Raw genomic sequence first — 26,155 nt, 5'->3', positions numbered from 1 at the left:
CTGCCTGCAGCCTGAGTGACCAGAGGAGGTTGGAGAGCTGGAGATCACCCAGAGCTGCTGCCTGACACAGAGGAGGAGGCTTCTCCTTGGCAGCTCCAAGGGCACACAGCCCCCGTGCTGGTAATGCTGGGGGGGGTCTGCATGTCTGTGACCCTGAAACACTGCTGGGGGGTCCCTGAATCCCAGGGGCTGCTTCCTCTGGGACTGGCACAAAGGTTTGTGCCTTGCCTCTGGAGAACCTGAGGGACAGGACAAGGGGTGGTGGTCTGGAACCGCAAGAGGGAGATTCAGGTTGGAGAGAAGGGAGGAATCTTCTGCCTGAGGGTGGGGAGAGCCTGGCCCAGGCTGCCCAGAGAGGGGGGAGCTGCCCCAGCCCTGGCACCACTGCAGCTCAGGTTGTTTGGGGCTCTGAGCAACCTGCTCTGGTTGGGGATGTCCCTGCTGAGTGCAGGGGGCTTGGACTGGATGAGTTTGGGAGGTCCCTTCCCACCCAACCCATTTTATGATTCTATTGCTCCTAAAAGCTCCTTGAGGCAAAGCTCCCCCCCCAGCACTGGCTGGCTGCCCCTGGAGCCACACCAAGCTGTCACCTTGGGGCATCAAATTGTCACCTTGGGGTGGGGGTGAGGAGGAAAGGATTTGTGGCAGCTCTGAGCATCCCTGCCAGGCTCTCCCCAGCACCCACCTGCTCTCCCAGCTCAGAGACCACCCCTCCAGCACCTGTCTGCAGCAGAGATGAGGTCAGCCAGGGGCAGTGCCACCTCAGTGTCCCCCCACAGCAGCCACCCTCATCCTCCCCACCCTCCCCTAAGCCAGCACGAAACGAGGAAGTGGGAGGAGAAAAAAAAAAAAAAAAAAAAAACCAGAAGAAGAAAAAATTAGCAACAATTTGTAGTTGCAGCAGAGGCAGAAAAGCAAAGGGATGGCCCTGAGCCCTCGGTGACAGCAGCCCCAGCACACGGGGGACACCATGGTGAGTGCAAGGGGGACCCTCCCTGGGCTCCCCCCACCCTGTCTCCCTCGGGCACCCTGGGCAGGTCACCCTCTTCTCATGCCACCTCAGAGCTGGCACTGCCCCCTCCTGCAGCCTTCATGGCCCTTTGCTGCCTTCTGGGAGGTGCCAGCAGCCCACTCAAAGTCCCCTCTGGAGAGGGCACAGTGCTGCCCAGGCCTGGGGACAGGGAGCTGGGGCTGGGTGAGGCTCTGGTGCAGGGCAGCAGCTGGGGCTGGGTGGAGGGTGCAGGATCGGTGCCCCCCAGGATCTGACCCCAGCAGATGGAGGACATGGGGTGGGTGAGGCCAGGCTGGCACTCAGAGGGGTTGGGTTTGCTAGGGGTGCCCACAGGAGAACTTTTGTGTTCCTCTTGGCCCAGCTTCCCACCAGCACTTCTGGTTTCAGATCTGGTGGTGCTGGCAGGATGTGGGCAGAGGGCTGTAGGGTGGCAGGGGGTGCTGGGGGCAGATGGAATCCCCTCCCCAGGCCAGCCCATGCCTGGAAGGACCCTCTGGGCATCAGTGCCAAGGGCTGGACCTTGCAGCCTGGCACATGCAGGACACAGAGCTGCTGGAAGGGCAGCAGCCAGAGCTGGAGGTTGGTGTGGAGGCAGAAGGGGCCTCAGAAGCAGCTCAGGCATGGAGTGAGGGTCTGCAGGGGGTGGCCACAGCTGTGTCCTTCAGCCTACAGCTCTGCTCCCTCCATGCCTGGGGGTGATGCTGTCCCCAGACCCTTCCCCACAGCCTGCTCCACCCATGCTGTCTGTTGCCACCAGTGAGAAGTTGCTCAGATGCTGTCCCCTGCAAGACACAAACCTTCCCCTCCCCACACCTGAAGATGTTTTGTGGCTCTGTGAAGGGCTCCACGACCTCAGCCCCAGCCCTGAGGCCAGCCCCCAGCCCCAGAATGCTGCAGGAACCTTCCCATCCCCAAACCCTGCCTGTGCCTGGGGGCTGGGGGTGGTGACCACCATGCAATTCCTTCCCCCCCACCCCATGCTGGCTCTCCTGAAGGCTTCCTGTGGTTTGAAGGTGTTGGCTGCACCTGGCCTTGGTCTGTCTCCAGATCAAAAGTGCCACCTTGGGCTCCTTGCTTCCTGCCCAGGGCTTGCTTTTGGTGGCTCAGAGCTGCAAACCAGAGGATGTTTTGTCATCTCTGTTCCTCTCCCTGTGCCCCTCCCTGCCCCAGCAATCACATGTGGGGACAGTGCTGGTGGCACTGATGGTGACAGTGAAGGTGACAGTGGTGGTGGCAGTGCTGGTGGCAGTGAAGGTGACAGTGATGGTGACAGTGAAGGTGACAGTGAAGGTGACAGTGAAGGTGACAGTGTTGGTGACAGTGCTGGTGACAGTGATGGTGACAGTGCTGGTGACAGTGATGGTGACAGTGAAGGTGACAGTGAAGGTGACAGTGAAGGTGACAGTGCTGGTGACAGTGCTGGTGACAGTGGTGGTGGCAGTGCTGGTGGCAGTGAAGGTGACAGTGCTGGTGGCAGTGCTGGTGACAGTGGTGGTGGCAGTGCTGGTGGCAGTGAAGGTGACAGTGATGGTGACAGTGATGGTGACAGTGAAGGTGACAGTGCTGGTGACAGTGATGGTGACAGTGATGGTGACAGTGAAGGTGACAGTGAAGGTGACAGTGAAGGTGACAGTGCTGGTGACAGTGCTGGTGACAGTGGTGGTGGCAGTGCTGGTGGCAGTGAAGGTGACAGTGGTGGTGGCAGTGCTGGTGGCAGTGAAGGTGACAGTGAAGGTGACAGTGATGGTGACAGTGAAGGTGACAGTGCTGGTGACAGTGCTGGTGACAGTGATGGTGACAGTGAAGGTGACAGTGAAGGTGACAGTGAAGGTGACAGTGCTGGTGACAGTGCTGGTGACAGTGGTGGTGGCAGTGCTGGTGGCAGTGAAGGTGACAGTGCTGGTGGCAGTGCTGGTGACAGTGCTGGTGACAGTGATGGTGACAGTGATGGTGACAGTGCTGGTGACAGTGGTGGTGGCAGTGAAGGTGACAGTGAAGGTGACAGTGAAGGTGACAGTGCTGGTGACAGTGCTGGTGACAGTGAAGGTGACAGTGATGGTGACAGTGATGGTGACAGTGTTGGTGACAGTGAAGGTGACAGTGCTGGTGACAGTGAAGGTGACAGTGAAGGTGACAGTGCTGGTGACAGTGCTGGTGACAGTGAAGGTGACAGTGAAGGTGACAGTGATGGTGACAGTGAAGGTGACAGTGAAGGTGACAGTGAAGGTGACAGTGCTGGTGGCAGTGTTGGTGACAGTGTTGGTGGCAGTGCTGGTGACAGTGCTGGTGACAGTGAAGGTGACAGTGATGGTGACAGTGCTGGTGACAGTGAAGGTGACAGTGAAGGTGACAGTGAAGGTGACAGTGTTGGTGGCAGTGTTGGTGACAGTGCTGGTGGCAGTGTTGGTGGCAGTGATGGTGACAGTGATGGTGACAGTGATGGTGACAGTGAAGGTGACAGTGAAGGTGACAGTGTTGGTGGCAGTGATGGTGACAGTGATGGTGACAGTGTTGGTGACAGTGCTGGTGGCAGTGTTGGTGACAGTGCTGGTTGCAGTGTTGGTGGCAGTGCACTGGTGACAGTGCTGGTGGCAGTGCTGGTGACAGTGTTGGTGACAGTGTTGGTGACAGTGCTGGTGGCAGTGCTGGTGACAGTGTTGGTGACAGTGTTGGTGACAGTGATGGTGACAGTGCTGGTGGCAGTGCTGGTGACAGTGTTGGTGGCAGTGCTGGTGACAGTGCTGGTGGCAGTGTTGGTGGCAGTGCTGGTGGCAGTGCTGGTGGCAGTGTTGGTGGCAGTGCTGGTGACAGTGCTGGTGGCAGTGCTGGTGGCAGTGTTGGTGACAGTGTTGGTGGCAGTGCTGGTGGCAGTGCTGGTGACAGTGCTGGTGACAGTGCTGGTGACAGTGTTGGTGACAGTGCTGGTGGCAGTGCTGGTGGCAGTGTTGGTGGCAGTGTTGGTGACAGTGTTGGTGGCAGTGCTGGTGGCAGTGCTGGTGACAGTGCTGGTGACAGTGTTGGTGACAGTGCTGGTGGCAGTGCTGGTGGCAGTGTTGGTGGCAGTGTTGGTGGCAGTGCTGGTGACAGTGTTGGTGGCAGTGCTGGTGACAGTGCTGGTGACAGTGCTGGTGACAGTGTTGGTGACAGTGCTGGTGGCAGTGCTGGTGGCAGTGTTGGTGGCAGTGTTGGTGGCAGTGCTGGTGACAGTGCTGGTGGCAGTGTTGGTGGCAGTGTTGGTGGCAGTGCTGGTGGCAGTGTTGGTGGCAGTGTTGGTGGCAGTGCTGGTGGCAGTGTTGGTGGCAGTGCTGGTGGCAGTGTTGGTGACAGTGTTGGTGGCAGTGTTGGTGGCAGTGTTGGTGACAGTGTTGGTGGCAGTGTTGGTGGCAGTGTTGGTGGCAGTGCTGGTGGCAGTGTTGGTGGCAGTGTTGGTGGCAGTGCTGGTGACAGTGTTGGTGGCAGTGCTGGTGGCAGTGTTGGTGACAGTGTTGGTGGCAGTGTTGGTGGCAGTGCTGGTGGCAGTGTTGGTGGCAGTGATGGTGGCAGTGCTGGTGACAGTGCTGGTGACAGTGCTGGTGGCAGTGCTGGTGACAGTGCTGGTGGCAGTGTTGGTGGCAGTGCTGGTGACAGTGCTGGTGGCAGTGTTGGTGACAGTGCTGGTGGCAGTGCTGGTGACAGTGCTGGTGGCAGTGTTGGTGGCAGTGCTGGTGACAGTGCTGGTGGCAGTGTTGGTGACAGTGCTGGTGGCAGTGCTGGTGACAGTGCTGGTGACAGTGCTGGTGACAGTGCTGGTGGCAGTGCTGGTGGCAATCTCCATCCCACATCCCTTGGCTGGATGAGTTCAGGCTGGCCTTAGGGAGACTTTTTCCTCCCCCTGAGGATGGTGAGGGCCTGGCCCAGGCTGCCCGGAGGGGTGGGAGATGTCTCAGCACTCAGGGGCAGGTTGGGTGAGGTCCTGGGCAGCCTCACCCAGCAGAAAATGTCCCTGCCCATGGCAGGGGGGGATGGGCTCAGTCACCTTTCCAGGTCCCTTCCCACCCAAACCCTTCTGTGCTTGCTGAGGGTCTTGCTGAGGCTCTCCAGGCATGCACCCAGGAGACCACCACCAAAGTCCTTTGTGCAAAGCAGCTGTGGGCTGCACCTGGAAGCCCAGGCCAAGGGCTGCTGAGCACTGCTGGGCTCAGCTTGAGGATCAAGGGGAGGTGTTTGGCTCAGGCCACCTGCCCTGGGGACCCCCAGGGTAGAGGCTGCTGCTCTGCTGCTCTGCTGCTCCCTGGCTCAGCCCTGGGGCAGAGGAGGGGACAGAGGAGCCACTGCCCCAAACCTCTGACAGCAAAATCTGTGGGGACCACTGCCCACAGCCCCTGCCCCACGAGGGCTTGCTGGGCACTGGTTCTGAGGGAGCATCCTTCCTCCTCATCCTCCTCAGAAGGCTTTCACCCAGCTGAGTCAGCCCCAGCCCCAGGACCCTCCCTGCCCTGCCACCTTCTGGGACATGTGGGGGCAGCCAGGCAGCTTTGTGCCCCCAGACACATGGTGGGCACACATCCAGAGGGGACCTCCCTCTAAAGCCACTCAGTGCTTGCCCTGCAGCTGGCTGGCACCAGCTGCCCCAGCCCAGGGCAGAAAAGCCCCAAGCCTGTGCCCAGAGGAAGAGGAGGTGTGGTGAAGGGCACAGCTGAGAGCTCTGAGCAGGTGGTTTGACTGAAGGAGAAACTCTGGGTTTCAGCTCAAAAGTGACAAGCTCACAGCACAGGAAATGTTCTTTTTTTGCCTTAATTTGGTGTCCTGAGTGCCCAGCCCAGCCCAGGTGCCTGTGCCAGGGGGCTCAGGGGGATGGAGGCAGGGGACAGTGTTGGGTTCTCTGTGGGCTCCTCCTGACCTGATCCTCTCCACCTCAAGCACAAGAGTTTGGCCAGGTTGGGTTGAAGCTGGGAAGCTCCCTGGGGCCACCAGCAGCTCCCTGGGGCCACCAGCAGCTCCCTGGGTGGCAGGATGGTGACCTGAGCCCAGCTGAGCTTTTCCTGGTGACTCTCCTAGGGGCTTATTAGGCTGGAGGGGAGGAAGAGGAGGGGAAGGCAAGGGGAAAGCTCATGAGCAGCCAGCAGGAGGATGAAGAAAAACTCCTCAGGTGGTCTCAGGCTATGTGAGCAGCCCCCCTGCACCCCCTGAGCTGAGCCAGGTCCATGCAGCCCAAGGGGAGGGGATGGGAACCCTAAAGCTCCTGCACCAGGGCTTGGGGTGCAGCACAAAGCCCAAAGCCCTCCCAGCTCCGTGGGAGGCTTGGGTTGCACTTGGAGTCTGGGGGGGCATGGGTGGTGTTCTGGATTGTAAAGCCCAGCAGGGAAGGAGGCAGTCAGGGGGTGCAGCACCATCCTGCTCCATGATGGCACTTCTGTCCCCCACCGTGCTGGGGCTGCTGGGCAGTGCCAAGCACCCACGGGGCAGACAGGAGGCTGTGAACACATCAGGGGCTGGAGGTCTGAATTCTTGAGAGCCAGCAGGAAAATGAAGCAAAAGGGGAAGAGAAGAAAAGGGAAATGGAAAGAGTGAGAGGCTGGGGGTGATGGGGGGGAGGAGGAGAAGTGAAATCAGTACTGGGAGCAGTGGGGTGAAAGAGGAAGAGTGGGAGCCAGGGGCAGCTCCAGCTGGGGTGTCCCCTCCTGGGCACCATGGCTGCATTCAGCAGGTTTCTTCTGCAGCATGCTGGACAAGAAGCCTTTGAGTTGTTTTCTTCCTCCCCCTCCCTCACCCCCTCCCAGCCCAGGGCTGTGTTTGCCCCAGGAGGGTTAAATCCCAGCCCCCTGAGGATGGAGCCAGGGCAGCTGGGAAGCAGGTCCTGGCATCATGGTTTGGGGCTGGCTTGCTGAGGCCCTGGGCAGCCTTGCTCGAGCTGGAGGTGTCCCTGCTGCCTGCAGGGGGGTTGGACAAGGTGCCCCTGGAGGCTCCCTTCCAACCTGCTGCATTCTGTGAATCTCTTGAGTCAAGGCTTGCACTTGACCCTCTTAAAGCTCTGCTCCAACCAAGATGATGCTGTGACTGTGATGCACTTCCTTGGGCAGGAAGGGAAGAGTGCTGGAGGCACCTCAGCCCTGGTGTAAATGGGGTGTAAAGGGGTGCAGAGCATGCCCAGTGCCAGGGATGGTCCCCCCAGCTTCATGCTTTGGCCTTCCCCTGGGTTATTTTTGCTGCCCCTTTGACTCAGGAGCAGAGTTGCCCTCAGAAACCTCCATGAGGAGCAGGAGGGAGGTCACAGAGATGCCCACAGGCTGTCAGTGCTGCTCCCCTCCAGGGTGAGGCAGGCTTTGGCCAGAGGGATGGAGCAAGGCCAGGCTCCGGGGTTCTGAGCTTTGCAAGCTGCCCAGAGGAGCCTGCTTTGGGCTTGGGCAGGGACCTGTCAGAGCTGTCAGCAGCTCAGGGGGGGCTTCTGGGCCATTGCTGGGGGCCCTGGTGCAGTCCCTGTGCTCCTCCTCTCCCCACAGGGCAGCAAGGAACGCTTCCACTGGCAGAGCCACAATGTCAGGCAGAGTGGGGTGGATGACATGGTGCTGCTGTCCAGGATCTGCGAGGAGGCCATCGTGGAGAACCTCCAGAAGCGTTTCATGGACGACTACATCTTTGTATCCTCCCTGCAGCAGGGGCACAGCAGCAGCAGGGACACAGCAGCAGCAGGGGCAGAGCAGCAGCAGGGGCACAGCAGCAGCAGGGGCAGAGCAGCAGCAGGGACACAGCAGCAGCAGGGGCACAGCAGCAGCAAGAGCACAGCAGCAGCAGGGGCACAGCAGCAGCAGGGGCACAGCAGCAGGGGCACAGCAGCAGGGGCACAGCAGCAGCAAGAGGACAGCAGCAGCAGGGGCACAGCAGCAGCAGGGGCACAGCAGCAGGGGCACAGCAGCAGGGGCACAGCAGCAGCAAGAGGACAGCAGCAGCAGGGGCACAGCAGCAGCAGTGGCACAGCAGCAGCAGGGGCACAGCAGCAGCAAGAGGACAGCAGCAGCAGGGGCACAGCAGCAGCAGGGGCACAGCAGCAGCAGAGGCACAGCAGCAGCAGGGGCAGAGCAGCAGCAAGAGCACAGCAGCAGCAGAGGCACAGCAGCAGCAGGGGCACAGCAGCAGCAGCAGGGGCACAGCAGCAGCAGGGGCACAGCAGCAGGGGCACAGCAGCAGGGGCACAGCAGCAGGGGCACAGCAGCAGAGGCACAGCAGCAGAGGCACAGCAGCAGCAGGGGCACAGCAGCAGCAGGGGCACAGCAGCAGGGGCACAGCAGCAGCAGAGGCACAGCAGCAGGGGCACAGCAGCAGCAGCAGGGGCACAGCAGCAGCAGGGGCACAGCAGCAGCAGGGGCACAGCAGCAGGGGCACAGCAGCAGCAGGGGCACAGCAGCAGGGGCACAGCAGCAGGGGCACAGCAGCAGCAGGGGCACAGCAGCAGGGGCACAGCAGCAGGGGCACAGCAGCAGCAGGGGCACAGCAGCAGCAGGGCTGTGCCTCAAGGTTTGGCCAGGCTGTGGGCCAGGCTGGGCTTGCTCCAGTGCCTGCAGGGTGTCCCAGCCCCACTCTCTGGTGGGACAGGCTTGGGGTCAGCTGGGGAATTGCTGCTGCTCCCAAGCTGAGGCTCTGCAGCCAGCATCTGGGACCCCTTCTTGGCCACAAAGCCCAAAGCAGAGAGGACTAAGCAAAGAGCACTGAGCAAAGCCCTTTGTCTGCTGTCCCCCTCTGCTTCTGCACACTGCAGACCCTCCAGGCTGTGCTGAGGGAGCTGGACCCCTGTGGGGGCAGTGACCATCACCCCCCGTTGCTGTCACCCATCTCCCCCTCTCCCCACAGCTGCTCTGTGCCCACAGCAGGAGCATCTCTGCAGGAGATGTGGAGGAGGTGCCACCAGTGTCAGGACCCCTGGGACACCATCAAGACCAAGCAGGGTGCAAGGCTCCCACCTTGTCCCCACTGCACCATCCCCCAGCCCAGGGACCTTTGCAGCTGCAGGGTTGTCACTGCTGAGCACCATGCATGGGGCTTGGTGGCTCTCAGGCTCTGTGGGACAGGTGGGGACGTTCTCCTGGCCACAGGCTGAGGTTCAGGCCAACCACAGGAGTGCTTGGCTTGGAAAAGGCCTCAGAGCTCCTCCAGCCCAACCATCAGCCTCACACCAGCATGGCCCCAGGTGCCAGGGCCACACAGTGCCAGGAGATGTTGTGGTGAGCCAAGAGCAGGACCTGGCACTTGGCCTCGTGGGACCTCAGCCCACCCAGCTCAGCCTCACACTTCAGCTCTGGTGGGAAGAGGACAACCTCCTGCCCTGCCCTGCTCTGCTCTGCTCTGCTCCCTGCAGAGCTGGACACGGGGGGGCTCTGGTGGCCACGGGGCCCGAGCTGCCTGCTGAGGGTTGTGGTTTCCCTGAAGATGATCTCTGTCCTTACAAGGCCATGCTCTGGCCTGGGCTGGTGGTGACACAGTGACACTGCCACCCTCAGAGCTCTCTCAGGGCTGTCAGTGTCTGTAGGGCTTGGATTTGGGGTTAGATTTTTTTTTTTCTTCTTTTATTTTTTTGAGCTAAAAAAAAACAAACAAAACACCAACCCAAACCAAACCAGACTGCCCCAGGCAGCCTCTTTCTTCCTTTTTGTGGTGCTGCTGAGCACCAGACCCCATCGGGCTGTGACTCAGCACCCCCAAGCTTCTGCATTTCCCAGCAGAGCCTCTTGCTTCCTGCACCTCACCAGCACCCCCCACCAGCTCTTCCCCTCCTCAGGGGGCTCAGGGGGAGTCCCACCAGCACTCTTCTGTCCCCAGCCTCCATTATCTCAGTACAGATCAGGAGGGGATGGGAGGGACCTCAAAAGCTCATCCAGCCCAAGCCCCCTGCAGGGGAGGGTCCCCCCGGGCTGGGGGTTTGAAAGTCTGCAGGGCAGGAGGCTCTACAACCTCTCTGGGCAGCTGCTCCAGGGCTCCAGCACCCTCACAGTGCCAAAGTTTCTCCTCCTGTTCCTGTGGCACCTCCTCTGCTCCAGCTTGCCCCCAGTGCCCCTTGGCCTCTCCTTGGGCATCCCTGAGCAGAGCCTGGCTCTGTCCTCCCCACACTGCCCTGCACATCTTTATCCACATGGATGAGGACATCCCTCAGGCTCCTCTGCTCCAGGTTAGAGAGTGGTCAGGGACTGGGACAGGCTGCCAGGGGGGTGGTGGAGTCCCCAGCCCTGGAGGTGCTCAAGAAACCTCTGGCCATGGCACTTGGGGCCAGGGGTTGGTGGCCACGGTGGGGTTGGGTTGCTGGCTGGACTCAAGGAGCTCAGAAAGCCTTTCCAGCCACAGCAATCCCATGATTCTATTAATTCCAGGATGCTGGAAATGCATTTTTGGGGACAGACCCTCAGCCAGGGAGCTGAGGGGATGCTCCTGCTGTACCCTGCTCTGATGGCAGCACAAGGACACCCCAAGGCAAGGCACTAGGGACAGCACCAAGCTGTGGCAGCAGCTCTGCCTGCACCAGAGCTGAAAGCCTCCAAGATGAGGCAAGGACCTCCCCAACCACCTTCCTGCCTCTGGATCAGGAATGGGGGACAAGAGCAAGGACAGATGGACCTTAACCTGCCACTCAGACCTACATTGGGCCAGTGCTGATCTCCGTCAATCCCTTCAAGCAGATGCCCTACTTCACCGACCGCGAGGTTGAGCTCTACCAGGGAGCGGTGAGCCTGCCCCTGCCCCCTGCCCCTGCCCCTGTCCCCTGCCCCCTGCCCCTGCCCCCTGCCCCTGCCCCTGTCCCCTGCCCCCTGCCCCCTGCCCCCTGCCCCCGCCCCCTGCCCCCTGCCCCTACCCCTGCCCCCTGCCTCTGCCCCCTGCCCCTTACCCCTGCTCCCAGCCTCTGCCCCCAGCTCCCTGCCCCGTCCCTGCCCCCTACCACTGCCCCCTGTCCCCTGCCTCTGCCCCCTGCCCCTTACCCCTACTCCCTACCCCCTGTCCCTGCCCCTGCCCCCTGCCCCCTGGGGGTTGGGGGGACACAGCCAGGGCCTCACTGGGCTTCCTTTGGGGTGATCTGGGGAAGCCACAGCAGCTGCATGAGTGGAATGAGGCTCAGCAGGGCCAAGTGCTGAGTCCTGCACTTGGGTCCCAACAATGCCATGAGTGGAACTGGCCTGAAGTTGCCTCAGGGGAGGTTTGGGTTGGACATAAGGAAAAATTTCTTCCCCAAAAGAGTTGTCAAGGCCTGGCCCAGGCTGCCCAGGGCAGGGGTGGAGTCTCCATCCCTGGAGGGGTTTCAGAGCTGTGGAGATGTGGTGCTGAGGGCCATGGGTTGGTGGTGCCCTGGCAGTGCTGGGGTAAGGGCTGGACTGGATGACCTTAAAGGTCTCCTCCAGCCAAAATGATTCTGGGATTCCATGGAGCACCTGGGGGTGTCCCATGAGTGTCCCCACCCTCACCAGCCCTCTGGGTGCCACAGGGGTCACTGCTCCCAGACTCATCCATGAAGATTTGCTAAATGAGCCTCAGGAGCAGATCCACATTCCTGGGAAATTCAGCTCAGACACCCACCCCAAAGCAACCCCAAAATGGTCAAATCCAGCCCCAGGGAAGAGCTCAGCCCCCAGGAGCTTCCCAAGGAGGAGGGAGGAGTCAACCCCCAGCAGGCACACTGCTGCCAACCCCAAGTCTGTGGCAGGAGCTGCCTTGCCTATCCCTGCTGGGTGCCACCGCCCTGTGCCAGGCGTGGGCAGAGCCAAGGGGGCTTGGGGAGGGGGCTGAGGGCAGGGAGCTGCTGTTTGCCCTGTGCTCAGCTGTCCCTGCCCCTGTTTGCAGGCTCAGTATGAGAACCCCCCCCACATCTACGCCCTGACAGACTCCATGTACCGCAACATGCTGATCGACGGCGAGAACCAGTGTGCCATCATCAGGTACAGCCACAGGCCAACAACCCCCTCGGGGCTGCCTGCTCCCATTCACCCCTTTTCCACACCTCCTGGTTGCTGGTTGGTAGTAGGCTGAACCTGAGCCAGCAGTGTGCCCAGGTGGCCAGGAAGGCCAATGGCATCCTGGCCTGCATCAGGAATAGTGCAGCCAGACGGAGCAGGGAGGTTATTCTTCACCTGTGCTCAGCTCTGGTCAGGCCACAGCTTGAGTGCTGTGTCCAGTTCTGGGCTCCTCAGTTCAAGAGAGATGTTGTCTGGAATGTGTCCAGAGAAAGGCAACGAAGATGGGGAGGGGTCTGGAACACAAGCCCTGTGAGGAGAGGCTGAGGGAGCTGGGGGTGTTTAACCTGGAGGAGAGGAGGCTCAGGGGAGACCTCATTGCTGTCTGCAACTACCTGAGGGGAGGTTGTAGGCAGGTGGGGGTTGGGCTCTTCTCCCAGGCAGCCAGCAGCAGAACAAGAGGACACAGTCTCAAGTTGTGCCAGGGGAGGTCTAGGCTAGATGTTAGGAGGAAGTTCTTCACAGAGAGAGAGATTGCCCATTGGAATGTGCTGTCCAGGGAGGTGGTGGAGTCATCATTACTGGAGACGTTCAAGAGGAGACTGCATGAGGCACTTAGTGCCATGGTCTAGTTGATTGCTTAGGGCTGGGTGATAGGTTGGACCAGATGATCTTGGAGGTCTCTTCCAACCTGGCTGATTCTATGATTCTATGATTCCTGGGCTTGTCCAGGTCATCCAGGGTTGCACAGCAAGAGGTGATGCTCACTGGTAGGTCCTGAGGCATGCAATGCATCAAGGTGTGTGGAGGGATCCAAGGCATCAGGGTGTCTGGAGGGATCCAAGGCATCAGGGTGTCTGGAGGGATCCAAGGCATGGAGGTGTCTGGAGGGATCCAAGGCATCAGGGTGTCTGGAGGGATTCAAGGCATGAAGGTGTCTGGAGGGATCCAAGGCATCAGGGTGTCTGGAGGGACCCAAGGCATGGAGGTGTCTGGAGGGACCCAAGGCATGAGGGTGTCTGGAGGGACCCAAGGCATGAGGGTGTCTGGAGGGACCCAAGGCATGGAGGTGTCTGGGGAGATCTAAGGCATGAGGGTGTCTGGAGGGACCCAAGGCATGGAGGTGTCTGGAGGGACCCAAGGCATGGAGGTGTCTGGGGAGATCTAAGGCATGAGGGTGTCTGGAGGGATCCAAGGCATGGAGGTGTCTGGAGGGACCCAAGGCATGGAGGTGTCTGGAGGGACCCAAGGCATGAGGGTGTCTGGAGGGACCCAAGGCATGGAGGTGTCTGGAGGGACCCAAGGCATGGAGGTGTCTGGAGGGACCCAAGGCATGAGGGTGTCTGGAGGGACCCAAGGCATGGAGGTGTCTGGAGGGACCCAAGGCATGAGGGTGTCTGGAGGGACCCAAGGCATGGAGGTGTCTGGAGGGACCCAAGGCATGGAGGTGTCTGGAGGGACCCAAGGCATGGAGGTGTCTGGAGGGACCCAAGGCATGGAGGTGTCTGGAGGGACCCAAGGCATGGAGGTGTCTGGAGGGACCCAAGGCATGAGGGTGTCTGGAGAGATCTAAGGCTTGAGGGTGTCTGGAGGGACCCCTGGCCATGAGCACCACGAGGAGCTGCAGAGCCTTGTCCTGGGCTGAGACCCAAGCCTTGTGCAATGCGTTTTTCCGGTTGAGTGTTGCAAGGGGATGTGGGGCAAGGCCAGAGACTTCCCCTTGGAGCTCCCAAGCCTTCTTCCTCCCCTCCAAACTCCAGCAATGAGGAATCCAATATCTTCCCCTGCAGCAGCTCCTCACCCAGCCTTGCTCTGCCCCCTCTTATGCCAGGAGCAGTGGTCAGGCCTGGGGCTGTGTCTGTCCTCCTCTGTTCAGCACTGGGGAGGCTGCACCTTGAGTGCTGGGTTCAGGTTTGTGCCACTCACTCCAAGAAGGACATTGAGAGGCTGGAACAGGTCCAGAGAAGGGCAACAAAGCTGCTGAGGGGTCTGGAGAACAGAGCTGGTGAGGAGCAGGTGAGGAAGCTGGGGGTGTTCAGCCTGGAGAAGAGGAGGCTGAGGGGAGACCTCATTGCTCTCTACAGCTCCCTGCCAGGTGGGGGTTGGTCTCTTCTGACAGGCAGCAAGTGCCAGGGCAAGAGGAAACAGCCTCAAGCTGTGCCAAGGAAGGTTCAGGTTGGATATTAGGAACAATCTCTTCCCAGGAAAGGTTCTCAGGCACTGGCCCAGGCTGCCCAGGGAGGTGGTGGAGTCCCCATCCCTGGAGGGGTTTAAAAGCCGCATGGAGGTGGTGCTGAGGGAGGTGGTGCAGTGGCAGTGGCTGAGCAGCTGTGCTGGGACTGTGAGCTCTGGGGAAGCCTGGACTTGATGCTCTCAAAGCTCTCTTCCATCCTCAGCAGTTCTGTGATTCTCTGACTCTAAAGCCCCGACCACCCCCAGGCACCCCCACCCCCAGTGTGCTCAGAGGACTTGGCAGGGGGTGGACACATCCTCTGTCACCTGCTGCCGACCCCTAGCCCTTCTCCAGCATCCCACCCCGAAGCCCCCCGGGTGGGTGTCTCTGCTGGGGCCACTCCACCTCTCCTCTGCTCTTGGCTCTTGCACAGCGGAGAAAGCGGAGCCGGGAAAACAGTGGCAGCCAAGTACATCATGGGCTACATCTCCAAAGTGTCTGGGGGAGGAGAGAAGGTGCAGGTATGTCCCTGTGTGCCCCCCACTGCACCCCCATCCCCCCAACCACTCCCCACTGCTCCCTCCATCTGATACTGGCCCCAGGAGCAGCCCCAGAGACAGATCCCCAAGAGCAGCTCCAGAGACAGACCCCCCCCCCCAGAGCCCTGGGTCTGTCCCCAGCTGTGAGCAGTGCTGGTGTGGGTGCGTAACCCCCACCCCAGCTCCACCTTCTCCCTCCTCTGCCCCCAGCATGTGAAGGACATCATCCTGCAGTCCAACCCTCTGCTGGAAGCCTTTGGGAATGCCAAAACCGTCCGGAACAACAACTCCAGCCGCTTCGTGAGTCAGCAGGGCAGGGGCAGAGGGGCAGTGCCACGGCCAGGATCCATCCCAGCAATGGTCCCAGAGTGGTGGGAGAGAAGGGGAAGGTGCTGAGGAGCCTGGAGCAGCTCTGTGAGGAGCAAAGGTTGAGACCCCTGGGACTGAGAGCCTGGAGAAGAGCAGCCCCAGAGGGGATCTGAGCAATGCTCAGCAGGAGCTGAAGGACCTGTGGGGGACAAGAGGCTGGGGCCAGACTCTGCTCAGTCGTGCCCAGGGGCAGGACAAGAGGCAGGGGGCACAAAGTGGAAGCCAGGAGGAGAAACTTCTTTGGTGTGAGGCTGCTGGAGCCCTCAGCAGGCTGCCCAAACAGGTTGTGGAGTCTCCTCTGGCCATTGTGCTCCTGGGCAAGCCTCTGTGGGTGCCCTGCTGGAGCAGGGGGCTTGGACTGGATGAGCTCCAGAGGTCTCTTCCCACCCTCACCATGCTGGGATTTGGGGATTCTACAACTGCATGAGAGAAGCCAGGGCTGAAGGGAGCGAAGGGTGCCTGCAGCTGGGGTCGTGGCTCTCAGTGGGAGCTGTGCTGGTGCAGGGGAAGTACTTTGAGATCCAGTTCAGCCGAGGTGGAGAGCCTGATGGAGGAAAGATCTCCAACTTCCTGCTGGAGAAGTCGCGGGTGGTGAGCCAGAATGAGTGCGAGAGGAATTTCCACATCTACTACCAGGTACAGCTTGGGGGGGGGGGGGGGGGGGAGGAGGCACAGAGCCAGCTGGGCACTGCAGGGGTAGGGGCCAGGTGCCCACAGCTCCTGTTTCCCAAGCAGCTCATCGAAGGAGCATCCCAAGAGCAGAGGCAGAACCTGGGCATCATGAACCCAGATTACTATTACTACCTGAACCAGTCGGACACCTACCAGGTGGAAGGCACCGATGACCGCAGCGACTTCCACGAGACCATGGTGAGCACCTGGGGTGGGCAACCCCCAAAGCCAGCTGCAAGCTGGGCAGGGGCTGATGGGGTCCCCACCCCCAGAATGCCATGCAGGTCATTGGCATCCGTGGAGAGGAGCAGCAGCTGGTGCTGCAGATCGTGGCAGGGATCCTGCACCTGGGGAACATCAGCTTTCGGGAGGAGGGCAACTACGCACGGGTGGAGAACCCTGACTGTGAGTAGTGACCTTGCTCTGCTCCAGGGAGGCAAGGGGGGACGTTCACAGACCCCTGGCAAAGTGTCCATAGCACAAATCCTCCTGGCAGAGAGAAGGAGATCAGCATCATAGAATCATGGAATCGTGGGTTCTTAGAATCAGTTTGGTCAGAGGAGACCTTTAAGAACATTGAGTCCAATCCTTACCCCAGCACTGCCAAGGCACCACTGAACCATGGTCCTCAGCACCACATCTCCATGGCTTTAAATCCCTTCAGGGATGGGGACTCCACCACTGCGCTGGGCAGCCTGGGCCAGGCTTTGACAACCCTTTGGGGGAAGAAATTTTTCCTCATGTCCAACCTAAATCTCCCCTGGAGCAACTTGAGTTCATTTCCTTTTGTCCTGTCCCTTGTTCCTTGGGAGAAGAGACCAACTCCCCCTGGCTCCAACCTCCTTCCAGGGAGCTGTAGAGAGCAATGAGGTCTCCCCTCAGCCTCCTTTTCTGCAGGCTGAACACCCCCAGCTCCCTCACCTGCTCCTCCCCAACCCTGCTCTCCAGACCCTTCCCCAGCTTTGTTGCCCTTCCTTGGACCTGCCCCAGCTCCTCAATGACCTTCTTGGAGTGAGTGGCACAAAACTGAGCCCAGTACTCAAGGTGTGGCCTCACCAGTGCCCAGCACAAGGTGTCCTGGCCCTGCTGCCCACACCAGTTCTGATTATTTTAGACATGGTGCAACCTAAGCAGCACAATTCAGTACCCAGAGGATGGATGCCAGGAGTCACTTGCTATAATTTAGCAGCAGGACCACATCCCACACCCCCAGCTGCCGCCCTGGGATGGGGCTGGAGGGTGGCTGTGGGCAGTGAGCTAGGGGTGCAGGAGGGAGCAGGCAGCCCTGAGCACTCCTCCTCACTCTGTCCAGCCCTGGCCTTCCCTGCCTACCTGCTGGGGATCGACCAGGAGCGCCTCAACCAGAAGGTGACCAGCAGGAAGATGGACAGCAGGTGGGGTGGCCGCTCCGAGTCCATCACTGTCACCCTCAACGTGGAGCAGGCAGCTTACACCAGGGATGCCCTGGCCAAGGGGCTCTATGCACGAGTCTTTGACTTCCTGGTGGAGGTTGGTGGTCCTTGGGCGCTGAGGGCATGGAGGGGATGTTCACCACCCACCCCTGGGTGCAGCTGGGCCCTGCTGGAGTTGGCTCAGACCATCTCTCTTTGCAGTCCATCAACAGGGCCATGCAGAAGCCCTATGAGGAGTACAGCATCGGGGTGCTGGACATCTATGGCTTTGAAATATTTCAGGTAGGGGCTGCTTGGCTGGAGGAGGTCAGCTGGGGAATGTCCTTCCCTGCTCCTTGCAGCAAGGAGAGTGGCTGGAGTAGGGGACTGGAGTGGGCCACAGCCCCAGGAAGGGTCCCTGGAGCAGTAGCCAAAAGCTCTTCTGTGTGGGGCAGAGGAATAGTCACAGAATTCCTGCATGATCCCAGCGTGGTGAAGTTGGAAGGGACCTCTACAGCTCACCCAGTCCAACCCCCTGCTCCAGCAGGGCACCCACAGCAGCTTGCCCAGGAGCACAATGCCCAGGGGGGGTTGGAAGCTCTGCACAGACTCCACAATCTCTCTGGGCAGCTGCTGCAGGGCTCCAGCATCCTCACAACAAAGAATTTTCTCCTCCTGGAACCTCCTGGCTTCCACTTTGTGCCCATTGCCCCTTGTCCTGTCCTGGGCACCACTGAGAAGAGTCTGGCCCCAGCCTTTTGGCCCCTACTCTTTAGCTCTTGCTGAGCACAGCTCAGAGCCCCTCTGGGGCTGCTCTTCTCCAGGCTCAACACCCCCAGGGCTCTCAGCCTGTCCTCCAGGAGCCAGCTCAGCCCCATCTCCTCTTTTATCTTCTGCCCTTTTGCAGAGAAATGGCTTTGAGCAGTTCTGCATCAACTTTGTGAACGAGAAGCTGCAGCAGATCTTCATAGAGCTGACCCTGAAGGCAGAGCAGGTACAGGGTGGGGGCTGCAGGGCTACACCAGCACCCCAGTTCCTGCACCCTGCATCCCTGCTGCCAGGCAGCCCCAGCAGCAAGGCAGGAGCAGGGGGGCTGCAGCACACCATAGGGCTGGGGACCCAGCAGCTCTCCCTGCACCTCTCCAAGGAGGAATATGTGCAGGAGGGGATCAAGTGGACCCAGATCCAGTACTTCAACAACAAGGTGGTGTGCGACCTGATAGAGAACAAGCTGGTGAGTGAGGTCCCCTCCTGCCTGGGAGCTCTTGGGGAGCTGAGGCACACGGGGAGGGGGACACTGCCATGGCCTGGGTGCTACCAAGGATGGGTGGCAGCCTTTGGACCCCCATGGCTTTGTTCTCCCTCCTCCAGAACCCCCCTGGGATCATGAGTGTCCTGGATGATGTCTGTGCCACCATGCATGCCACCGGCGAGGGGGCAGACCAGACCCTGCTGCAGAAGCTGCAGGCAGCTGTGGGCACTCACGAGCACTTCAACAGCTGGAGCTCAGGCTTCATCATCCACCACTATGCAGGCAAGGTACAGCACCCTGCACCCCTCCTCCTGCACCCTGCACCCCTCACCCTGCACCCTGCATCCTGCACTCCTCTTGCACCCTGCACCCCTCCTCTTGCACTCCTCCTGCATCCTGCACCCCTCCTCTTGCACCTCTCACCCTGCATCCTGCACCCCTCCTCCTGCACTCTTCCTCCTGTACCCCACACCCTGCATCCTGCACCCCTCACCCTGCACCCCATACCCTGCACCCTGCATCCTGCACTCCTCCTCTTGCACCCTGCACCCTTCCTCCTGCACTCCTCCTCCTACATCCTGCACCCCTCCTCCTGCATCCTGCACCCCTCCTCCTGCACTCCTCCTCCTGTACCCCACACCCTGCATCCTGCACCCCTCCTCCTGCACTCCTTCTCCTGCATCCTGCACCCCTCTTCCTGCACCTCTCACCCTGCATCCTGCACCCGTCCTCCTGCACTCCTCCTCCTGTACCCCACACCTTCCATCCTGCACCCCTCCTCCTGCACTCCTTCTCCTGCATTCTGCACCCCTCTTCCTGCACCTCTCACCCTGCATCCTGCACCCCTCCTCCTGCACTCCTCCTCCTGTACCCCACATCCTGCATCCTTCACCCCTCCTCCTGCACTCCTTCTCCTGCATCTTGCACCCCTCCTCCTGCACTCCTCCTCCTGTACCCCACACCCTGTATCCTGCACCCCACACCCTGCCCCCTCCTCCTGCACCCCTCCTCTTGCACCCTGCACTTCTCCTCCTGCATCCTGCACCCCTCCTCCTGCACCTCTCACCCTGCATCCTGCACCTTTCATTCTGAACCCTGCACCCCTCCTCCTGCCCCCCACACCCTGCATCCTGCACCCCACAGCCCTGGCCACAGCAGCATGGGGCTGAGGTCCCTCTCCTGCCCCCAGGTCTCCTACGACGTGAGTGGCTTCTGTGAGCGCAACCGGGACGTGCTCTTCACCGACCTGATTGAGCTCATGCAGAGCAGTGAATAGTGAGTCCTGGCATTGCTGGGGTCCCCAGGGCCACCCCAACAGGGCTGGGGCAGAGGGTGGCATAAAGCTTTGCTGGTCCTGCCTCTCCTGGAGCCGTAGTTTAGGGTGCTAAGCACTCTGCATCTCCCATGGGCACCGTTGGCATGCCCTTGTCAAGCGCACAGCAGGCAGGGGCTGCAGAGCTGGGCAGAGAGGTCCTGACCCATCAGCACCAATCCTGCTCGGCCCAGGGACAAGGCCCCCTGGCAGCTCTCACCTGGGGACTGTCCCCTGCCTTTTTCAGTGGCTTCATCCAGATGCTTTTCCCAGAAAAGCTTGAGTCTGACAAGAAGGGAAGGCCGACCACCGCGGGCTCCAAAATCAAGGTAGGACCCTGAGGCTGCAGGACAGCAGAACCAGACAGTCATAGAAGGATTAAGGCTGGAAAAGACCTCCAAGGTCATCAGGTCTAACCTTCTACCCAACACCTCCATGATCACTAGGCCATGTCCTGTGTTTATGAAGGTGTTGGGCAGAAGAGTGGACTTGGAGCTGTTGCCTGTGGGGTAGAGGCAGGGTGTTGGGCTTGCAGCAGCACCTTTGATGCTACAGAGGTTGATCCTTGCATCAGAAACAGGCCAACGACCTGGTGAACACACTCATGAAGTGCACCCCACACTACATCCGCTGCATCAAACCCAACGAGACCAAGAAACCTCGGGACTGGGAGGAGAGCAGGTAACAGAGAACCCAGGGAGCCCCACAGAGCCTGGACAATGGGAGCCAGCCATGGAGGTATGGCCAGGAACTGCCCTTCCTCCAACAAACTGCACCCCTGGGCTGCTCCTTCCGTGCTGCCCACAGACCCAGGGGACTGCTGAGGAGGACGTGGGGACAGGCACACAGAGAGGCTCCACCTGAGCCCCTGAAGCTCTCCCTCCCACACAGTCACGGGCACCTCCACACAAAGCAGTGGTGGAAGGGCCCAAGCTGGTCCTCCCCACAAGCTGCCAACCCATGCCAACCTGTCCCCCACGGCTCCACAGGGTGAAGCACCAAGTGGAGTACCTGGGCTTGAAGGAGAACATCCGAGTGCGCCGCGCAGGCTTCGCCTACCGCCGCCTCTTCCACAAATTCCTGCAGCGGTGAGTGGGCACCAGGATGGGGGGCGGGGAGGGGGGTCCTGCAGCCCAGTAGTGACTCTCAGGCCCCTCTCCCCACAGCTATGCCATCCTCACCCCCGAGACATGGCCGTCCTGGCGCGGGGACGAGCGGCAAGGGGTGCAGCACTTGCTGCGCTCTGTCAACATGGACCCAGACCAGTACCAGATGGGGCGGAGCAAGGTGTTCGTGAAGAACCCCGAGTCGGTGGGTGCCCAGGGCTCTGCACCCCCAGGAGATGCTGCACAGAGCTGGGCATGGCTTTGGGCAAAGCTGGGGAGGCTTTGGGGTGCAGGAGAAGTGATGCAGCTGAGGCTTGGTGCTCGGCTCCCTCTCAGCTCTTCCTCCTCGGAGAGGTGCAGGAGCTGAGCACTGCGCTGGGGAGGCTTTGGGGGTGCAGGAGAGGTGATGCAGCTGGGGGTTGGTGCTCAGCACCCTATGCCCTTCCCAGCTTTTTCTCCTGGAGGAGATGAGGGAGAGGAAATTCGATGGCTTTGCCCGGGTGATCCAGAAGGCCTGGCGCCGGCACGTGGCCGTCCAGAAGTATGAGCAGATGCGAGAGGAGGGTAAGGCCAGCAGCGAGCCTGCACCCCGCGGGGGGACTCCTCCTGCAGCTTAAAGAGGGGCTCAGACTTCTTCACAGAATGGTCACAGATTTCCCAGCATGGTGAGGTTGGAAGGGACCTCTGGAGATCACCCAGTCCAGCCCGCCTGCTCCAGCAGGGCACCCACAGCAGCTTGCCCAGGAGCACAATGGCCAGGGGGGGTTGGAAGCTCTGTAGAGAAGGAGACTCCACAACCTCTCTGGGCAGCCTGCTGCAGGGCTCCAGCAGCCTCACACCAAAGAAGTTTCTCCTCCTGTTCAGATGGAACCTCCTGGCTTCCACTTTGTGCCCATTGCCCTTTGATCCATATGACGCCAGCTGCCATGATCCATACGACAGCTTCCACATCTCCCACATCTCCCACAGCTCCCACATCTTCCACATCTCCCACCATCTTCCACAACTCCCACAGCTGCTTTGGGAGGGCAGGCACCAGCCAGGCAGGCAGGCAGGCAAGGACTGAAGGCTGAGCCTCCTGGTCCCACCAGCATGGCTTTTGGGATCCTTCACAGCATCCAACATCCTCTACAACTTCAAAGAGCGGAGGAGGAACAGCATCAACAGGAACTTCGTGGGCGACTACCTGGGCATGGAGGAGCGTCCGGAGCTGCGGCAGTTCCTGGCCAAGAGGGAGAGGATTGACTTTGCCGACTGCATCACCAAGTACGACCGAAGGTTCAAGGTACCTGGGGCTTGGGACAGGCTCTGTGTGTGTGTGTGTGCAGGGCTGGTGTCCCCCTGCAAACACCTCCTCACCCCCTGCTCCTTCTGCCCCACTCCCCAGCCCATCAAGAGGGACTTCATCCTCACCCCCAAGTGCTTCTACCTGATCGGGAGGGAGAAGGTGAAGAAAGGTCCTGAGAAGGGGCAGGTCAAGGAGGTGCTCAAGAAGAAAGTGGAGCTGCAGGCGGTGAGCGGCATCTCGCTGAGGTGTGTCCCTTAGCACAGGCTCTCTGCAGGGGGTCCATGGGGTCAGGCTTCACCCAGCAGCTCCACCAAGCTCTGGTGGCTTCAGTGTCCTCAATCCAGGCCCCAGCACCTCACCTGTGGAGGCAGCAGGACGTTGAGCCATGGGGAGGAGGTTCCCCATAGAGCGTTTTGGAGGCCAGGGAGCTCCATTTGGCCTGGCAGTGTTGGATTGATGGTTGGACTTGATGACCTCAAAGGTCTCCTCCAACCACAATGATTCTGTGTCTCTATAAACCACCCTCCACCTTTGCTCATAGAATGGTCAAGGTTGGAAGGGACCTCAAGAATCACCCAGTTCCAACCCCCCTGCCATAGGCAGGGGCACCTCCCACTAGATCAGGTTGCTCAGAGCCACATCCAGCCTGGCTGCAAAAACCTCCAGACCCAGCAAGGCTCCCAGTTTCCCCCTCCCCCAGAACTGGTTGCTGCCAGCCTTGCCCTCCACTGATGCCCCCTGCCACGGGGTTTGTCCCTCAGCACCAGGCAGGATGATTTCTTCATCCTCCACGAGAATGACTCCGACAGCTTCCTGGAGTCCATCTTCAAGACGGAGCTGCTCAGCCTGCTCTGCAAACGCTACGAGGAGCTCACCCGCACCAAGCTCTGCCTCTCCTTCAAGGACACGTGAGGATGGGGGGCAGGGGAGGTGGCAAAGCAGGGCAGGGCACTGTCCCCGTGGCCTCACAGCCTCTCCCTCTCTCCTAGACTACAGTTTCGGGTGAAGAAGGAGGGCTGGGGCGGTGGTGGCACTCGCACTGTCACCTTCGTCAGGGGGCAGGGAGATGTGGCCACCCTCAAGGCTGGAGGCAAAACCCTCACGGTCAGCATCGGGGATGGGCTCCCCAGGAATGCCAGTGAGTGCCAAGGGGGTCTGGGGAGGTCTACCAAGGGAGAAGGGGGGGGACAGGAGTGCTGGGGCCACAGGTCACAGCTGGAGGCTGGGAACATCTGGGTGAGCCAGCCTGTGGCCTGGGCCCGCGTTTCACTGCGGGGGGACCTGCTGCTGCTCGGGTGGTTGGGCAGCTGGGTGCCAACCGTGGGGACACCCCTCCCCGCCAGCTGGCTCTGAGGACATCACCTAACGGGGGGCTCATGTCCCCCCAGAGCCCACGAGGAAGGGGGTAGCACAGAGCAGAGGTGGCGGCAGGCGTCCAGCACCATCCCGAAGTGCCCCACCAGCCCCCAGAGGTGAGAAGGGCAGTGCCAGGGTGGGGCGTGGGGGACCCCAGCCTGGTTCCATCCCACGGGGTGGGAGTGCAGGTTGAGCATGGACCCTCCCCACCTGTAATGCACCATGCTGGGGTGGGGTTTCCCAGGTGCCTGCAGGAATGGAGCACCCCAGTTCCCACGTGGTGACCCCCGGGCTCCGAGGGACACCTATCCAGTGCCCCAGAAGCAGGCCCGGGGGCCACCGGCCGCGGTGCTTCCCCCCTACAGCACCGGGCACCAGCCCAGGGCACGGCCACCCTCCGAGCACAACATGGACTTCCTCAGCGTGCCCGACCAGGGGGTGGCTGGGTAGGTACCTCCCTGCCTCGTCTTCCCTTCCCATTGCTCCCAGTCCCAGGAGATGCTCTGTGCCCTCTGAGCAGTTTGGTTGCCCAGAAGTCCAACCAGGTCTGGGCTATCCAGACTTACTGGCATCTCCCAAGTCCTCACTAGCACCTCCAACTCCTCACTGGCATCCCCAGCCCCCTGCTGGCATTTCCAACTCCTTACTGGCATCCCCAAGTCTCTTGCACACCTCAGTTCTCCCAGACTATAATCATGAAGGCTGCCAAAGACCTCTACGTCCTCCAAGCCCAACCTTTCACCCAGCACCTCCACGATCACCTCACCACCTGTCCCCAAGTGCCACATCTACTCATGGGCTGGTGACTCCACACTCCCCTGGGCACTGCCAGCACACTGAGGACCCAAAGCACCCTGTTGGGAGGGGAGGGCAGGCTAGGAAGGAGGGTGCAGGACACCCCCACGACTGCCCTCTGCCCTGCTCCCGCAGCATGCAGCGCCGGCGGAGCCTGAGCCAGCGGCCGCCCCCTGCCCGGCGTCCCAAGCCCCAGCCCAAGGCCACCCTGCCACGCTGCCAGGCTCTCTACCAGTACATTGGGCAGGACGTGGACGAGCTCAGCTTCAACGTGGGCGACGTCATCGACATCCTCCTGGAAGGTACCACCGGGGGCCTGCCCTGCCCGGCTCCTCCCCGCTGTGGAGGTCAGCACCACCCCCGGCTCAGCTCTCTTCTCCTCCCTTCCCAGATATCTCAGGCTGGTGGAAAGGTCGACTGCATGGCAAGGAGGGGCTTTTCCCTGGCAATTACGTGCGGAAGATCTGAGCTGGGCACAGTGGCCAAAGGCAAGGAGGAGGTCACCATCTTGCTACCTGCTGTGGTCGTGCCAAAGGTGGCTCTGGGATGGTTCTCCAACGAGGTTGGCATTGAGCAAAGGCTTCTTTGTGAGCCACCCCTGTGGGCTGTGCTGGCTACTGGGCTGGGCCAGTGCCAGCCAGTGGACTCCAGCTTTAGGTGGTGACCTCCCTGCAGCGAGGACAGGCTCCTTGCTGCTTCTTCATACCCTGTGGAAGCAGTGGAGCTGCTCTGGTGATCCTGGGCTGTAAAGAGAATTGTTGTTAATAGTTAAGGGAAATAATCAGGCTCAGAAATCGAGTCCAGAGTTTGTCTTTCACCCATGGCTGCTGCTGGCCCCATGACAAGAGTCCTGCACCCCCATGTACCCCAAAGGGGGAGGACACACATCAGAGGCATCCCTGCCCACCCCATGTTGAACCTTCCAGAAGATGCTGGACATAGAATTCAGCTCCTCCAGGAACCCAGCTCGGGGGGCTCCACACTCCAGCACGACTCTGAACCACTGCGCACAGCAAAGTGGGTCACAGCAGGGCCCTAGGGTGCAGCAGGACCAGGATGCCATCACCATTCCCTGGTTCCTGGTTGGAAAAGCTGAGAGGACTCAGCCAAAGCCTCCTGAGCTCCAGCACAGTGCCAGGGTCGATGTGTGTGGGGGGAAACACCATCACTGGCTGCACCATCACCAGGATTTGGGGGATCTTCTCTGCCCTGACACCCTGGGATTCAGGGGGTGCCCTCTCCCCTAATCCCCTGGGATTCTGGGGATCTTCTGTGCCCCAGTCCCCTGGGATTTGGGAGAATCTTTCTGCCCCAATTCCCTGGGATTCAAGGGACACTCTCTGTCCCAACACCCTAGGATTCAGAGGATCCTCTGGAATTCAGGGGACCCTTCTCTGCCCCAATCTCCTGGGAGTCAGGGTACCCTCTGGAACTCTTCTCTGCCCCAACCCCCCAGGATTCAGGGGACCCTCTGGAATTCAGGGAACCCTCTCTGCCCCAATCCTCCGGGATTCAGGTGACTCTCTCTGCCCTGACCCCCGGGAGAGGGGGACAGCTGGGGCTCGGGGGTGGTGTTGCTGTGGAGGGTGCTGACTCTGACTGGGGGCTGCTGCAATGAGTTGGCAGCAGGCAGAGGGTCAAATGGTGCCAACATGCTGGGTGCCCCCTCCCCGCTCCCCCTCGCCCCCCCTCGCTTAGCCCTGCGCAGGGCAGATGGAGGAAGTGATGCCAGGCGCTCCTGTGTGGCCTTCACCTCCCAGTCCTCCTCTTCCTCCCTCCCACAGCCTGCAGCAGAGCTTGACCCCCGCAGGCAAACCCCTGCCCCACAGATGGAGAGGGGCCCGGGGGGAGCCAGGTTCTTCCAGGGGAGGAGGCTGCTGGGATGCAGAGTCCTCCTTAGCTTCATCAGGATGGGAGTTCAGATTTTACAGCCCCTGTGGTCCTTTGGGTGACTTTTCCTGGGAATCCTGGGGCTTTAGGAGTCCT

General features: G+C 60.7%; 1 protein-coding gene across 1 annotated transcript; it reads left to right on the top strand.

Moving 5' to 3' along the window:
* The first annotated feature begins 6,395 nt into the window (after positions 1–6,395).
* Positions 6,396–24,637, top strand: MYO1F (myosin IF). Its single transcript, XM_054396074.1, has 28 exons — positions 6,396–6,467; positions 7,492–7,629; positions 10,609–10,698; positions 11,807–11,901; positions 14,523–14,610; positions 14,839–14,928; positions 15,502–15,633; positions 15,733–15,867; positions 15,942–16,074; positions 16,982–17,178; positions 17,283–17,363; positions 17,968–18,054; positions 18,208–18,294; positions 18,432–18,599; positions 19,502–19,587; positions 19,872–19,953; positions 20,199–20,305; positions 20,614–20,712; positions 20,791–20,935; positions 21,180–21,294; positions 21,846–22,015; positions 22,118–22,263; positions 22,780–22,926; positions 23,008–23,156; positions 23,407–23,490; positions 23,619–23,820; positions 24,305–24,471; positions 24,561–24,637. Exons 1-28 carry the CDS (start codon positions 6,396–6,398, stop codon positions 24,635–24,637), a joined length of 3,369 nt encoding a protein of 1,122 aa, XP_054252049.1.
* Positions 24,638–26,155: the final 1,518 nt, after the last annotated feature.

The sequence above is a fragment of the Indicator indicator genome, chromosome 36, assembly GCF_027791375.1.
Source record: "Indicator indicator isolate 239-I01 chromosome 36, UM_Iind_1.1, whole genome shotgun sequence".
NCBI lineage: Eukaryota > Metazoa > Chordata > Aves > Piciformes > Indicatoridae > Indicator > Indicator indicator.
This window is presented reverse-complemented; position numbering and strand designations above follow the sequence as displayed.